General features: G+C 37.0%; 1 protein-coding gene across 6 annotated transcripts in view; it reads right to left on the reverse strand.

Moving 5' to 3' along the window:
- HOOK3 (hook microtubule tethering protein 3) overlaps nucleotides 1-17,306 on the reverse strand; it is a 139,909-nt gene that overhangs the window by 68,249 nt on the left and 54,354 nt on the right. For all 6 annotated transcript variants that reach the window (XR_007474572.1, XR_007474571.1, XR_007474573.1 and 3 more), the window contains exons 10-14: nucleotides 15,346-15,486; nucleotides 13,434-13,635; nucleotides 9,014-9,124; nucleotides 8,167-8,254; nucleotides 1,875-1,944 (exon numbers count right to left, since the gene is read on the reverse strand). Coding sequence is in view for 2 of the 6 variants with exons in the window: in XM_049704190.1 (XP_049560147.1) it covers nucleotides 1,875-1,944; nucleotides 8,167-8,254; nucleotides 9,014-9,124; nucleotides 13,434-13,635; nucleotides 15,346-15,486 (612 nt within the window). In the remaining 4 variants the exon portion in view is untranslated. The remainder of the gene's footprint in view (nucleotides 1-1,874; nucleotides 1,945-8,166; nucleotides 8,255-9,013; nucleotides 9,125-13,433; nucleotides 13,636-15,345; nucleotides 15,487-17,306) is intronic.

Consider the following 17,306-nt stretch of genomic DNA (forward strand, 5'->3'; position numbering starts at 1 on the left):
ACACATTCTGCCAAACTGCTCAAAAGAAAAGTTGTACAACCACAAGAAAAAAAATTTTTTGGTAATTATGTGTGGTGATGTATATTAACTAGACTTAATACGGTAATCATTTCACAACATACACACATAGCAAATCATTATGTTGTATACCTAAAGTTGTTACACAGTTATATGTCAATTATATCTCACTTGAAAAAGATTGTATCACTTTAATCTTTTACTCCTAGTTTATGAGGTTTCCAATTTCTCCACACCCTTAACATCAGTGAAAATCATCACTTTTAACAGATTTTTGCAAACTGGAAGAGCAAATTTCATTATGCATCAAGAATACTGACCCACTGTCTATGATATACATTGAGAAATTTCATCCTTTGTACTATTTCATTTTCTTTTTTTTTTTTTTTCTTTTTTTTTTTTTTTTGCGGTACGCGGGCCTCTCATTGTTGTGGCCTCTCCCGTTGAGGAGCACAGGCTCCGGATGCGCAGGCTCAGTGGCCATGGCTCATGGGCCCAGCCGCTCCACGGCATGTGGGATCTTCCCGGACCGGGGCACGAACCCGTGTCCCCTGCATCGGCAGGCGGACTCTCAACCACTGCACCACCAGGGAAGCCCCACAGAGAATATTTTAATTTGTATTGAGTAATACTCAATAAAAACCATTTTATTTGTTGAATTTTTATCATTGTTCTTTTGTCTCAGAACTTAAAAATCTAACTGCATTACCTATAAGCTTCCTTAAAATTTGTTTTTTGGACATAACCATTTATTTATAAATATTCATAAAAATAAGTGTATTTATTCATTCAACAAACTTTATTGGTCCAATAATAAAGTACCATGTCAGATGGCAGAAAAGTAAAAGGTATACAAGATGCTTCCAGAATTGGTGTTCCATTATACACCTTTTGTCTGTCCTTCTTAAACAAATGCCAACAACAAAAACCTTTGTCTTCATTTATTCAATAAGTATTTCAATGCCTATTGCGACTTTCACAGTTTATAAAACTTTCACACAACCATTATTTTAGTTAATACCTCCAACGATGTTATGAAGGATCAAGGCTAGTGTCAATTCAAAAAGGGGGCAAATTAGCCCGAAAAAGGTAAAAGCAATATTCAGGATTATTCATTCACCTTCTGATGGACAGCTGGTGCCTCCCTATCAATTTTTCATTCTTAAACATAAAGCCAGGCATATATTGAAATAAATGGAATATTTAAAATGCTATGACTAAATACAAATGTAAGGTACTACTGAGGGAAGAGCAGTAGAGATGAGGAGATGCTTCCTCCTGTCTGTACATTCTGTCTTTCCCAGACCATTCCCTGTACTTGAGTAATAAATCTTAGAGACTAATTTTTTTTTTTTTCTGTATGCGGGCCTCTCACTGTTGTGGCTTCGGATGCGCAGGCTCAGCGGCCATGGCTCACGGGCCCAGCCGCTCCACGGCATGTGGGATCCTCCCAGACCAGGGCACGAACCCGTGTCCCCTGCATCGGCAGGCGGACTCTCAACCACTGCACCACCAGGGAAGCCCAGGACTAATTATTTTGCAGGCTGATGGCTAAGCATAACCTTTGTCTTTGGGCCACGTGGTTTCACTGCTAAATGTCTGCTGAGGATGCCCAAGCACAGATATATTAGTTTACTGAGTATATGTGAGACACTGTCCTCCCAAAGAGAGAAATCAAGTCTCTGTGGGGACAGCTGAAGAAAGCCCCTAACATCCTAAATCATGGACATCTAACCTCGAGTTCGCGTTGAAAGTGTTAGCAATAAAGAAAAGGAACTGGTCCTCTATACTACAGAGTAGTACGTTTTCTCCAAGAATATTGTGCAGTGTGGCTGTGACCTTCACCATCTCCTTACCTGATTTCAGGTGTGACGATCTCTGCTGCCAGACTATCTGAAGATTCCTGACTTCCCAGAGGCATTAACCCTGTAAACAAACAATCATGGGTGCAAGGTTAAGAGAGGGCACAGCTACCTCCTTTAGTTCCTATATGAACTCCTACTTTGAGCATTAATTTTAACAGCTAAAATCTTTAATTCAAGTAAAAAACCATGTCACACTTGCCTTACATGATTGCCTTACAACATTATTATTATATCATTTTAACACTTTTTAAGGGTACAACTGAGTGGCACTAAGTCCCATGTTGGCGCTAAGGCACTATGTTGTGGAACCATCACTACTATCTATTCCCAAACTCTTTCATCACTCAAAACGTAAATTCTGGAACCATTAAGCAGTAACTCCCCATTACTTTCTCCCTCAGCTCCTCGTAACTTTAATTCCAATTTCTGTCTGTCTAAATGAACTTGCCCATTCTAGACGCCTCACACCAATATTTGTCCTTTTGTGCCTGGCTCACTTCACCTAACATAATGTTTTCAATATCCATCTATGTTGCACCATTTATCACAACTTCATCTCTTTATATGGCCAAATAATATCCCATTATACATACATATATCACATTTTCTTTATCCATGTATCTGTCTATGGACACATGGGTTGTTCCCACCTTTTGGCTATTGTGAATAATGCTGCTATGAACATTGGTATACCAGGATGTGGTTGAGTCCTTGCTTTGATTCTTTTGTATATACACTTAGGAATGGAATTTCTGGATCATATGGTAACTTTTTAAAGAACCACCAAACTCTTCCACAGTGGCTGACCCATTTTACGTTCCCACCAGCAAGGCAGGAGGGCTCCGACTTCTCCACACCCTCACCAACACTTGTCACTTTCCTTTCTTTCTTCTTTTTTGATAGTAGCCATCCTAATGGGTGTGAAGTGGTATCTCACTGTGGTTTTGCTTTGCATTTCTCTAATGACTAATGATGTTGAGCACTGTTTCATGTGCTTACTGGACATTTGTATATCTTCTTTGGAGAAATGTCTATTCAAGTCCTTTGATTGTCTGTGAACTGCAAAGGACTTTTGCAGTTTCTTTTTGTTGTTGAATTGTAGAAGTTCTTTATACACTCTTGACATCAATCATCTATCAGATAAATGATTTGCAGATATTTTCTCCCATCTTGTGGGTTGCCTTTTCACTATGTTGATAAGTGTTCTTTGAAACACAAAAGTTTTTAATTTTGTTGAAGTCCAATTTACCCATTATTTTTGTTGCCTGTGCTTTTGGTATCAATTCCAAGGAATCACTGCCAAATCCAACATCATGATGATTTTCCTCTATGTTTTTTAAAAATTTTATAGCTTTAGCTCTTACATTTAGGTCTCTAATCCATTTTGAGTTCCTTTTTTGTATATGGTGTAAGGGTCCAACTTCATGCTTTTGGATGTGGACACACAGCTTTCCCAGCACAATCTGTTTGAAAGACTTTCCTTTCCCCCACTAAGTGGTCTTGACACTCGTTGAAAATCAATTTATTGCTTATGTGAGGGTTTATTTCTAGGCTCTCTATTCTACTCCATTGGTCTATATATCTGTCCTTATACCTACACATACTGTTTCGATTACTCTAACTTTATACTAAGTTTTGAAATCAGGAAGTATGAGTGCTCAAGCTATTTTTTTTTTCTTTTTCAAGATTGTTTTGGCTATTCGGGATCCCTTGAGATTCCATATAAATTTTAGTCTGGGTTTTTCTATTTCTGCAAAAAATGCTGTTGGTATTTTGATAAGGACTGCACTGAATCTGTAGGGTTTTTTTAATATAAATTTATTTATGTTATTTATTTTTGGCTGCGTTGGGTCTTCATTGCCGTGCTCAGGCTTTCTCTAGTTGCAGTGAGCGGGGGCTACTCTTGGTTGCGGTGCGCGGGCTTCTCATTTCGGTAGCTTTTCTTGTTGCAGAGTATGGGCTCTAGACGCACAGGCTTCAGTAGTTGTGGCTCACAGGCTCTAGAGCGTGGGCTCAGTAGTTGTGGCTCACGGGCTTACTTGCTCCGCGGAACATGGGATCTTCCCAGACCAGGGCTCGAACCCGTGTCCCCTGCATTGGCAGGCGGATTCTTAACCACTGTGCCACCAGGGAAGCCGCCTGTAGATTGTTTTTGGTAGTACTGTCATCTTAACAATATTAAGCCTTAAATGAACATGCGATATCTTCCCATTTAGGTTTTCTTTAATTTCTTTCAGCAGTGCTTTGTAGTTTTCAAGGTACAAGTGTCTCCCTGGTTAGATTTATTCCCAAGTATTTTATTCTTTTTAATCCTATTGTAAATTCAATTGTTTTCTTAATTTACTTTTCATATTGTTCATTGTTAGCGTATAGAAACGTAACTCATTTTTGTGGGTTGATTTTATATCCTGTAAATTTGCTGAATTCATTTTATTAGTTCTCAGAGTTTGTGTGTGTGTGTGTGTAATTTTTAAAGGGTTTCAACATATAAGATCACGTCATCTGCAAACAGAGATGATTTTAGTACTTCCTTTCCAATTTAGATATTTTTTTCTTTGTCTAATTGCTCTGGCTAGAAGATCCTATACTACATTGAACAGAAGTATAGAAGTGCTGGTTGCAGGCATCATTGTCTTATCTTAGAGGAAAAGCTTTCGGTCTTTCACCACTGTGTATGAAGTTAGCTGTGGGTTTTTCATATGGCCTTTATCAAGTTGTAGAAGTTTCCTTTCTAGTTCTCCTCCTAGTTTATTGAGTTTTTTATGATGAAAGGGTGTTGGATTTTGTCAGTTGCCTTTTCTGCATCAGTTGAGATGATCATGTGGTTTTTTTCCCCTTCATTCTATTAATGTGGTATATACTACACTGATCTCTATGTCTTTCCATATGTGAGTTTCATGCTGTTCAATTACAGTAGTTTTATAGTAACTTTTGAAATCAGAATGTGTAAGTTCTCCAACTTTTTATTTTTTAAGATTATTGTTTTGGTTATATAGTGGCTCCTTCGTTTTTTTATATAAATTGTAGAATCAGCTTGTCAATTTCTACAAAAAAGTCTGCTGAGAATTTGATTGGGATTGCATTGAATCTTTAGACCAATATGAAGAGAACTGTAGTCTTAACTACAGTGCTTTTTCCAACATCTGAATGTGGAATGTCTTTACATTTATTTAGATCTTTAATTTATCTTAGTAATGATTCATAGTTTTCAGTGTAGAAATCTTGCATTTCTTTGTTAAACCTATCTCTAAGCAGTTTATTCTTTATCATACTATTATAATTTCATTTTCAGATTGTATACTAGTACTACATAGAAATATAATTGGTATTTGTATACTGACCTTGTATATTGAGACCTTGCTGAACTCATTTATCAGATCTATGATTTTTTACATCCTCTTTTCCTTTCTGGATGCCCTTTATTTCTTTTTCTTGCCTGACTGCACTGGCTAGAACCTCCATGTTGAATAGAAGTGGCAAGACTGAACAGCCTTGCCTTGTTCCTGATCTTAGGGAAAAGCATTTAGTCTTTCATCATTAAGTATGAGGTCAGCTGTAGGGTTTTCAGAGACATCCTTTACTAGGCTGTAGTAGTTTCCTTCTATTCCTAGATTGCTAAGAGTGTTTATCATGACATTTACAAAACAGAAACAGACTCACAGACTTAGAGAACGAACTTATGGTTAACAAAGGGGAGAGTGGGGGGCGGTGATAAATTAGGAGTTTGGGATTGGCAGATGCAAGCTACTGTGTATAAAACAGATAACAAGGTCCTGCTGTATAGCACAGGGAAGTACATTCAATATCTTGTAATAAACCATAATGGAAAAGAATACAAAAGAGAATGTACATAAATGTATAAATGAATCACTTTGCTGTCCACCAGAAACTAACACAACATTGTAAATTAACCATACTTCAATTAAAAAAAATTTTTGAAAAAAGAATGTTTATCATGAATGGTGCCACCTACTTTTTCAACTTAATGATACAACATACACAGCCCTCCACGGCAGGCATATATAAGATATACTTCATTCTTTTTAATGGCTCTAAAGTATACAGTTGAATGAGAATGCCATTCCTGTACTGCTGAACTTTTATGTTCGTTCTAAATTTCACTATTATAAATGATGTTTTAGTTCATAGGGTAAATTTTCAGAGCAAAAATGCTAGCTCAAGGATATATACATGAGGGACTCCCCTGGTGGCACAGTGGTTAAGACTCTGTGCTCCCAATGCAGGGGGCCCGGGTTTGATCCCTGGCCAAGGAACTAGATCCCACATGCATGCCACAACTAAGAGTTTGCATGCCACAACTAAGGAGCCTGCCTGCTGCCACTAAGACCTGGTGCAACCAAATAAATAAATATTAAAAGAAAAAAGGATATATACATGAATAAGGTTTAAAGGTAATAAAGAAACATGTGAAAGCTTACATAAGATGGCCTCCCTTTTCTTGATGATACAGGACCTAAGAATTAAAGCATTAAGGTTCAAGGCTAGAGTCTCAAAATTTTGGGAAAACTCATGTAGAATTGACTAGAGATACATGAAAGGACTACCAAGCAGCAACAAGGATCCAATTATGATCAGAAATAATTTGTCTTTTGGTGAGGACAGTCAAGAAAGATGTATAATTTTCTCAAAAGCAAAAATAAACAAGTGGAACTACCTCAAACTAAAAAGCTTCTGCACAGCACAGGAAACCATGAAAAAAATGAAAAGGCAACTTACCAAATGGAAGAAAATATTTGCAAGTCAGTTATCTGATCAGGGGTTAATATCCAAAATATATAAAGAACTCATATATCTCAATAGCAAAAAAACCCAAACAATCCAATTAAAAATGGGCAAAGGATCTGAATAGACATTTTCCCAAAGAAGACATACAAATAGCCAACAGGTACATGAAAAAGGCTCAATATCACTAATCACCAGGGAAATACAAATCGAAACCACAATGAGCTATCACCTCACACTTGTTAGAACAGCTATTATTAAAGAGACCAGAAATAACAAGTGTTGGTGAGTATGTGGAGAAAAGGGAGCCCTTGCGCCCAGCTGATGAGAACGTAAATTGGTGCAGCCGCTATGGAGAAGAGAGCTGGGGTGTGGGGGTGGGCTAAATGGGTGAAGGGGGTCAAAAGGTCCGAACTTCCAGGTATAAAATAAGTAAGTCACGTGGATGTAATGTATAGCATGGTGTACATAATAATACAGTATTGTATATTTGAAAGTCACTAAGAGAGTAGATCTTAAAAGTTATCACAAGAAAAAAATGTTTTTCAACTATGTATGGGGACAGATGTTAGCTAAGTAGACTTACTATAGTGACCATTTTGCAATACATACAAATATCGAATCATATTGTACATGTGAAACTAAGAGTATAATATTATATGTCAATTATACCTCAGTAAACAAAAAAGAAAAGGAAAAAACCAGAAAGATACATAATTTTTTTTAGCTGGCCTTGGTAATCTGGAGTACAGAATAAAACTAATTAGGGCTTGAAATAAGTTAAGAGGATAAGGAAAGAGTGGTGATGAGAACACAGTTGAAATGGCTGGTATGCAGGCTGGGTGAGCTGGAAAAGGTGGTGATCAGTAGATGATCAGCAGAGACTACAGAGGGGGCTGAAGGTGGATGGAGCAGATGAGCAGGTTTGGTAGAAGGAGTGAGGAGGGGAAAAGGAGGCTGTAGTCAGAGGAAAAGAAAAATTCTAGTCTCAGGTAACTGAAAAGCCAAGGGTTGGTAGCTGGAGTGGGAGTGAACAGAGGGTGAAGCTCTGTAAGTCAGCAACCAGGTCCTGCATCCCTCAAGTGGTAAAAGGTAAACCCTCAGCTAAGTGCTGCTCCTTTCCTGTGAGAAGGAGAAGGTTTCTACTTTGGATGTTAAGTCCCTTAGTGAATTGATACCCACCTCACATCTCAGCCAAGAAAAATCACTGATGTATAAAGTCTGATACACTTCTAAAGAGGTCACTAAAAACTTTTCAGGTGTATTATTAACAGAGATGATTTAACAAATGTTTATGCTTTTGATTTAATAAAACCCAAACATTTAAATTTAATTAAAATTAAAAAGTAGGCAAGTAAATCCAGTCCCGTAACTACAGTCATAAAATCTGGGTAACAGTTCAAAATCTGTATCAATCTCATGGCCTCTTTACCAAATTCAAGTTCTCGTCTTTGGCGCAATCATCTTAAAATGAATCTAATATTTTTCCTGATACTATCAGAAATAAGTAACCTTGCTTGGGCTACTGAAATGTTGCTACCTTGAGTTGTGAGTTGCCCTTCTTGAGCCTGAACACAACGAAGCTCTTCGATGGTTTCCTTCAGAGAATCCCTTTCTGTTCTTAACCTCTGGAGGGACATTAAGAATGAGGAAAGTTAGCTTCAAGCTTTACGAGTTTACTCATCAGTGGTCTTTGCCTTACCTAATAGAATGATAAACAGTGGTGAACATGGACATGTTACACCTTTTGACCTTCTACAGAAAGATCACAGAAGGAAACGATTACACGATTTTTTTCCCGTTTGACAATATTGAGTATCTACTACGTGCAAGGCAGGATCCTATCAGTTAATCATAAGAAACAAAACCACCTACTCCATCTTTAACAATGAGTACCTTATTATGTAAATAACTTTCTTTTCATGAAACATAAAAGATCAAACAGCACAAGTCATGACAAAGTAAAAGTATTTTAAAAAGCTTCAAAATATGCTGAAATATTCATAAATCATGTATATTCATAAATCACGACAAAGTAAAAATATTTTAAAAAGCTTCAAAATATCCTGAACAACAAAAAGAATTGTGTCTTCATATAGAAAACAGAAAAGCTACATAAATTTCTAGAAATTCACAAGAAAGACAAAGGAAAAGAAGCAACAGTGGTAGAAAAGTTAAATATATTAAAAAGAAATTAGAATAGCAATCTTTTATTTTAGATCTATTTCTGAAACACAAATGTAAATCTTTTATAATTAAAAAAAAAGATCTCAAATTTTCAAATTTATAAATAGAAGCAGAAATTAATGTAGGCAAAACATGAACTAACTATCATTTTCTTAACCTCAGCACTGCTCAAAACCAAAATACCTAATATATATACTCACATCCTTTTCTTTTTGAAGACTGTCAACCTTTTCTTTTAGCCGCTTATATTCAAAATCTAATTTATCTGCTTTCTTCGATTCTTCAGATAATCTATTTTGCAGTTCTACTACCTGTATAGAAAGGTACCATTAATTTTTATAATTTGAAACATTAGAAATCATTATTATTTTCTTCTACAGATCTATGAAAAGTCTCTCCCCAAAAAATACTCAAAAAAATACACATGATACGGGAGCCTAACCCAATGGAGAGAACCAGGTACAAAAATCTGCCCAGATACTATGGGTTCTAAAACCAGATCATCCAGAGGAACAAATGTTCAAAACTATGAAAACCTACAGGACTTCCACTTCCTGTAACACAGGAAACTGCAGTCTGGGAACCCTTTTAGCATGAAGCAAAAGAAATGCTAGGGGGAAAGAATACAACTGCCTCGCCAGGCTTATAACAAAGTAAGGGAAATCCTCAGGGGTTAAAAGTGGAGCAGGAAGTTTGTGAGGATGCTATGGGCAGTGTGAGATGCCACCTGGCAATACCAGGAACCCAGGCCTTTAAAACTATCGGGAGGCAGGCTGCTGTTAAACTACCTTGTACTCTAATAAAAGGTGGTGAGTCTGTAAACAGGTAGGTTAGGAAAAAAAAATCCATCAGCTGGCAAAATCAATAAGGAAACTTGCCCATCTTAAAGTGAGTGTTCTGGGCTTTAAAAAGTGTAACTTGAAAATGTGTAACCACAGCCTGCAAATGCATGGATTTATGCTTGAATTTTTACCACATGCCTTGTCTGGCAAATCCTAAGGCAAGCAATTAATTTAAAGTCGTCCTGATTGGTAATGCTGTGGAAAATCTGGCATAAGAAAAACATACATTGTCTGGAGGAACACAACCTCAACCAGGTCCCCAGTATTCCCAAAGGTAAAGATGAGCCAAATGACAGAGCAAAATCTAAAATTACAAAAGTCTTAAAGAAATAATACACTATGAACAACAGTCAGCAGAAAAACATTAACAGCACTAACAACAATAAAATAGTAGAATAAGACCTCTAAGGATTTCAAATTGGAGTTACCAGACATAAAATACTAGGTTTAATACTTCTAAATAAAGAAATCTAAATTATAAAAGGAATAAAAGACCACCAAATATGATCAAGCAGGTTTGAAAGAGCACCCAAAGAGAAACTGCAGAAAGAAAAATATTATACTGAAAAATAAAATATATTAAGCTCCAGATCAGAAACAGATAGAGAATTACTGTATTACACTACAATAATTGTAAGTGCAGATTTCTTTTTTATTTATTCTGTTTGTAATTCACTGTTAATACTAAATCTGATGTCCTTCATCAATTCTGAAAAATATTCAGCCATTCTTTCCTTCAAATAATGTCCTACAATTCTTTCCATTCTTTCCTCTGGAACTCTAATTAAATCATTTCTTATTTTAATTTTATACCCTTTAATCACATTTATAGTTTCTTTGGGCTACATTTATTTTTGGTAATTTCTCAGTCCAACTTTGTTATATGTTGAAAATTTTCATAATGAAATGTTGGAAAAAAATGTATTCACCAAAAAAAACTTGCCAGACATTCATGGTGTACAGGGTTGCTCTACTAAAACTTCTCTAATTTATTATATTAAGCTAGTACAATTTTTTTTTTTTTTTTGAGGTACGCGGGCCTCTCACTGTTGTGGCCTCTCCCATTGTGAAGCACAGGCTCTGGACGCGCAGGTTCAGTGGCCATGGCTCACGGGCCCAGCCGCTCTGCGGCATGTGGGCTCTTCCCGGACCAGGGCACGAACCCGCGTCCCCTGCATCGGCAGGTGGACTCTCAACCACTGCGCCACCAGGGAAGCCCGTAAGCTAGTACAATTTTGATGCCAAAATCAGAAGACAAGGAAAGCACGAGATAGAAAACTTTAAGTAGACAAATCATAGAGGCAAAATATTCCAAGTAAAATGAACAAAGTAAATTTAACTATGTGAAACCACAAATAGATCTGCTATGACTAAACTAAGTTTATCTCAGGAATGCAAGGATGGTTTAAACATAGAAATCCATTAATTGAATCAGATTAATAGAAAGAAGAAGCAGCATAGGAGTCTCTCAATAGGTGTAGCTGATTAAATTCAACATCCATTTAAGATAAACACCTGTGCAAATTAGGAATACAATGAAATTTTGTTAGCCTAATGAAAGGTGGCCACAAAACCTATAGCAATCCTTACAATATACTGGTAAAACATTTAAAGCACTGTGTATGAAATCAATGAGAAATGGTTGCCTATTATTATTGCTTCTATTAAAGGCTGTACTAAAGGTCAGCCATGTTGATTAAGAAGAAAAAAAGGGTATGCCATAGAAAGAAACAAAATGGCTTTTATTTGTACAAAATATGACTTCTGCCAAAAGAACTAATAGACATTATTAGAAATAATATGGGAATTTGGCAAGATTGTAAAATCAACATATAAAAACCAATTTAATCACATAAATGAGCAACACATTGAAAATGGTATCTTTTCTTTTTCTAACTGTATTTACAAAAGCAACCAAATACATAAAGTACTAAGAGTAACTATAATATAATATGTGCATGATATTTATAAGAAAATTATAAAACTTAATTGAAAGACACTGAAGATCTAAATAAATGGAAAGATACTATATTCATTGATAGGAACATTTACTGTCATAAAGATGTCAATTCTCCCTAAACTGATCACCAGATTCAATGTAATTCCAATTGCCAAAGATTTGGGGTTTAAAGGGAATGGAAAGGTCCAAGAATAGACAAACAATTTTGAAAAAGAACAGGGTGCGGGTATCTGTACTACCCAAATATCAAAATTACTAAAGATCTATAGATGATAAGAGAGTGTTTTGGTGTTAGAGTAGACAAACAGACCAATGAAACAGAAGAGATCGCTATAAACAAACCCACATATAACATGGTAACTTTAGATATATGATAAGATAGAATTGTAGGGCACCGCAGAAGAGACTGATTATTAAATAAAAGCTGCTAGGTTGACTGGTTGTCCACAAAGACGAAAAATATCAAATGGATCCCTACCTCACACCCTACATGAAAATCAATTTCTTGTGGATTAAAGACCTAAATGTACAAAACAAACTTTAAACCTCTGTAAAGAAAACAGAGATTAGTGTTACATCTTTATATAGGAAATGACTTCTTAACTGAGACATAAAAAGCACAAATCATACACCTGAAACTAACAAAACACTGTAAATCAACTATACTCCAATAAAATTTTTTTATAAAAAGCACAAATCATAAAGAAAAAGGTATTTAAAGTTCATCATGTTAAAATTATCAATCTCAAAAAAAGTAAAAGGACAGGTCACAGACTGCTAGGAAATAAAGGCAACATGTGACAAAAGATTAATACCAGGAACAAATAAAGAACTTTTAGAATCAATAAAAGAAATAATCCAACTTTAAAAATGAATAAAAGATAAAAATAGGCAGTTCACAAAAGAAATGTGATCAGTAAATATATTTGCAATTAGGGTAACGCAAAGTATAATCATAAGGAGACATCATTTCAAATCCATCCTTCAACTGGCAAAATTTCAAGTCTGATAATACTATGTGTTGGTGATGATGTGGAGCAACAAGAATTCATACAAACTGCCTGCTGGTAATAAAATCACAGTGGAGGACATTTGGCAATATCTAATTAAATGAAGACTCTCTAAGGAAGATATTCCACATAGTTGTAAAACTTCCACACATGTATCGAAGAGGACATGTTCAGTGCTATTCACAGTGGCCTTTCTTGCAATATTAAAGAAAAAGACAAAACATCCTATATGTCCTTCTCCAGAAAAATGGATAAATGTGGTATTGTCACTCAACAGGATACTACAGATTGGTGCAAGTGAATGGGATAAAGCTACAACTATCAACAAAACAAATCTCACAAATACCACTGAGCAAAAGCAAATCGCAGAAGAGAACTTTCACTATATCATTATATAAAGTTTTGAAATGTCAAAAGTGTTATAAGTTTTTAGGGATACACACACATATATGTATGTGTGTGTGTATGTACAGGGAAGAATAAAGAGATGCGTAGGCACAAAACCCACAAAATAGGCTAGTGGTTACTGCAATGAGGAGGGGGAGAGTGTTTTGTTTATTAAGCATGGATACTTATTGTATTATTTTTTTACTTTTGTGTATTTCTCAAGTATTACACAATAAATTAAAAATAATAAATAATAAAAGGATCTGCTATAGAGACCAACCAATAAGCCCTGGATAAGAACTAAGTTTCATAGGTGAAAAACCGAATACCATGAAAACAAGTCAGTGGACTCTGATAAGCCAGCGTTACACTGGAGAGCTCAGCTGGAAACGGCGTTAAGAAATTGTGCTGCTCTCCTTACCTGTCTCTTATACGTCTCGAGTTGACTTCGAGCCGCGTTGGCTTTTCTCAGCTCCTCCTCTAGGCTAACTGTGTTCTGCATATACATAGTATTCTTCTCTTCTAAGAGTTTAACCTGACGCCTCAAATCACCAAGATCTTCTAGCTTCTTTTTATATGATTCCACTTGGCCTTCTAGTTTAGACACTTTATCAGAAGAATGTCTAGAATGAGATGGGAAACCAGAAATCACACACACATCCGCAATGGTAAAGCTGCTGTAGGCAGTGCTAAACCAAGCGGATTGCCAGGAAGTAACACGTTCTAATGAAATTATAAGACCAAAGGTGAGTCCAGCTTAGTTGTTTGTGCAGGTTCAAAAGTATGACCAAAATTACAGCAAAATTTATAATAGACAACATTATAAAATTTAAGGAATGCAAGTAGGAGGGGGTAGCCAACAGAGTCACATGTAGCACAAAAGCAAAATGAATTGTACACTGTCCAAATAATTTGGCAATTAGGCTGTTATTAGTGACCAGAGGAACAGCTGTTTTGGTGGAGCAGTGGGGCAGGCAGTGGTGAATTTTAGTGGGTTAAGGAAAGAATGTAAACTTTACCTTGTGTAATCTAAATTTGTTCTGGAGGGAAGGAGAGAATAATAGGTCTCTCACTTTTTCTAAGATAAGAGGGACAGAAACATATAAATGTATGCTAAGGAGGCAGATTCAAATGTGAAGGGAAATGATAACTGAGGTAGCACAGTCCCTGCAGAAGCAAGAAGGGTTGAGACCCAGAGCATTGAAGGATAGCACTGGACAGGAGGACGAGTAACAGGTCTGCACTCTAGAAGCAAAAGAGAAAAGATGGGCGCGAATGCAGGAGACACAGCACATGGAGGGTCCATAGGTCATGGCCTCGTTCCTCAATGCAGGAGACAATGTCATCTACTGAGACTGAAGCACAGGAGAGGTGTGGTGGGGTCAGTCAGGTGAGAAGAGTTATGAAAATACATAGCAGCTATGAGAGAAACGGGAGACAGAGCAATCTACGGATGAGCAGTACAACAGTGGACCAGTGCTAGGAGCCCACACGGATGGGCAGTAGAATGGTGGACCAGTGCTAGGAGCCCACATGGATGGGCAGTAGAGCGGTGGACCAGTGGGAGGGGTCCATACGGATGGGCAGTAGAGTGGTGGACCAGTGGGAGGAGCCCATACGGATGGATGGGCAGTAGAAAGGTGGACCAGTGGGAGGAGCCCACACAGATGGGCAGTAGAGCGGTGGACCAGTGGGAGGGGACCAGTGGAGAGTAAGATCACTAGTCTGCAGTAGGACAAAACTACCTCACTGTGATTTTCCCTGTTTGTTCTCAGCATTCAAAGAGCAAACGCATAAAACATAGATGGTTGGAATGATCCAACAGAGGACAGATTACACAAGCAGAATGGTGCAGAAACGAGGTGGCAGGGAGTGAGGTGCCCAGTGAGAGAACAGTTGAGTCCAGCAAGGAAATGAGCCATGTGTGTGGGTGTGACGGTATCTGAGAAAGAGGAAGACCAAGTGACTGAAGGACGCAAAATTAAAGAACAGTAGTAATGAGAAAAGCTCAGAGCTATGCAAGTATGAAGTGGTGGCCAGAGGTTAATTTCTATTTAACAAACATTTATATACAGCACTTATTTGCCAGATACTGTTCCAAGTGCTTACAAATATCACCTCACTTAATTCCACATGTCAGTCTGAGGTAGGTATGTGTGTTATTTCCATCTTACAGATGAGAAAATGGTTCCATAGAGGTTGACTAAACGGCAGCACTGGGATCTGAACCCATCTTCCTGTGCTCAAAGACCCTAGAGTTTGTAAAATCGGTGGCAGAACTGTTCTGGGGGATCACAGGTGTGAGATTCTACAAAGATGGGAAGGTTGTCTACCTAAGAACGTCTATTTCATCTTTTAGAGACTGAGCGTCATCTGCCAAAGTGGTCAGTTCATCGTTCTGCTGCCGAAGTTCAGACATCTCCTTTTGTAACTCTTCACAGCGTATTCGATAGTCATCTTTGGCTGCTTCAAGTCTGTAACCGAAACAAAACAGACCAAGAAAGCACTATTTACTGTCTAATAATTCTCCTTAGAACAGGAAAAGTAAGTAAAAAACATGAAAATAAATTCTTCTTGGATTTGTCTCCTACTTTTGTGACCATACACTGTATTTCCAAGTTTTAACTATCCTGGAAACGGATCCTACTGCTCCAAGACTTGCAGAAAGGTAACAACGGATCGCCATTCCTCTACTCAGAAAGTTAGACGCCAAAATATAGCAGCTATAATTTATTTAAAGTTTTATTTTCAATGATGAAATTAACACATATTCCTTTTGAAAATTCACAAGATGCAGAAAAGCAAAGAAGATAAAAATTATGCATTGCTCTAGACAGATACCTACTGTTAACATTTTTGGAGTATAACCTCCAGTCTGATTTCTATTCATAGATCTTTTCCCCCCAAAATATGGATAATATTGTTCCTAATTTATATTAATTTGTTTTGTTTAACATACATCCTTCCTTTGGATTTAAAAGATTCTTTCTCATGTCACAAATATTTATCATTGATTATTTACTTTTTTTTTTTGCGGTACGCAGGCCTCTCATTGTTGTGGCCTCTCCCGTTGCGGAGCACAGGCTCCGGACACGCAGGCTCAGCGGCCATGGCTCATGGGCCCAGCCGCTCCACGGCATGTGGGATCTTCCCGGACCGGGGCACGAACTCGTGTCCCCTGCATTGGCAGGCGGACTCTCAACCACTGAGCCACCAGGGAAGCCCTATTTACTTTTAATTTTATTTATGTAAGTATTTAATGTACAGAAATTCTTAATTTTTATGTAATTCAATTGATGAATCTTACACTTCATAGTTTCTACTTCTTTTAATTTTTTTTAACTTTTTATTTTATGTTGGGGTATAGCCAGTTATCAATGTTGTGATGGTTCCAGGTGCCGAGCAAATGACTCAGCCATACATATACAGGTATTCATTCTCCCCCAAACTGCCCTCTCATCCAGGCCGCTACACAACATTGAGCAGAGTTCCCTGTGCTCTAAAGTAGGTCCTTGTTGGTTATCCATTTTAACTATGACAGTGTGTGTACATGTTGATCCAAACTCCCTAACTATCCCTTCCCCCCACCCTTTCCCCCTGGTAACCATAAGTTCTCTAAGTCTTTGAGTCTGTTTCTGGTTTGTAAATGAGTTCATTTGTATCATTTCTTTTTGGATTCCCCATATAAGTATAGTTTCTACTTCTAATGTGCAATTAGAACTTTTTTTTCCTTCTAATTCTTTGTTTTCTGTTAGTATTTATACAGTTTCATTTTTAACATTAACGTTTTCAATTTCCGTGGAATTCATTTGGGTATATGATGTAGTACAGGAATCTAACTTTTCCTGCCAAAATATCTACCAACCATTCCAAAACTGTTTAGCAAATAATTTAACCTTTCCCTATTGATTAGAAAATGCCATCTTTATCACATTACGTATTTTTACATATACTTGGACTGGTTTCTGGATCTTCATTTGTGTCATTGGTGTCTATTTTGCTGCACTGGTACCAAGCTATTTTCATTAGTATATTAGTACTTGGGTGTGGCCAGTATTCCCTCATTATACTTTGTTCTCAAAACATTTTGGGAATCTCTTGTTCATTAATACTTCTAGATGAACATAAAATTTGAATTGGAATCAAGTTCAAATTATATAAGTTAAGAAAAAATGGCATTCTTACAATGTTCCATTAAAAACACCTAAAAATATGTTCTCTCTCTCCACACAGTATTATGTTTTACGTATAACTTAGAAGTTTTTGTCATCTAACTCCTTCATATTACTTAAAT

This window comes from Orcinus orca, chromosome 21 (assembly GCF_937001465.1).
Source record: "Orcinus orca chromosome 21, mOrcOrc1.1, whole genome shotgun sequence".
Lineage (NCBI taxonomy): Eukaryota > Metazoa > Chordata > Mammalia > Artiodactyla > Delphinidae > Orcinus > Orcinus orca.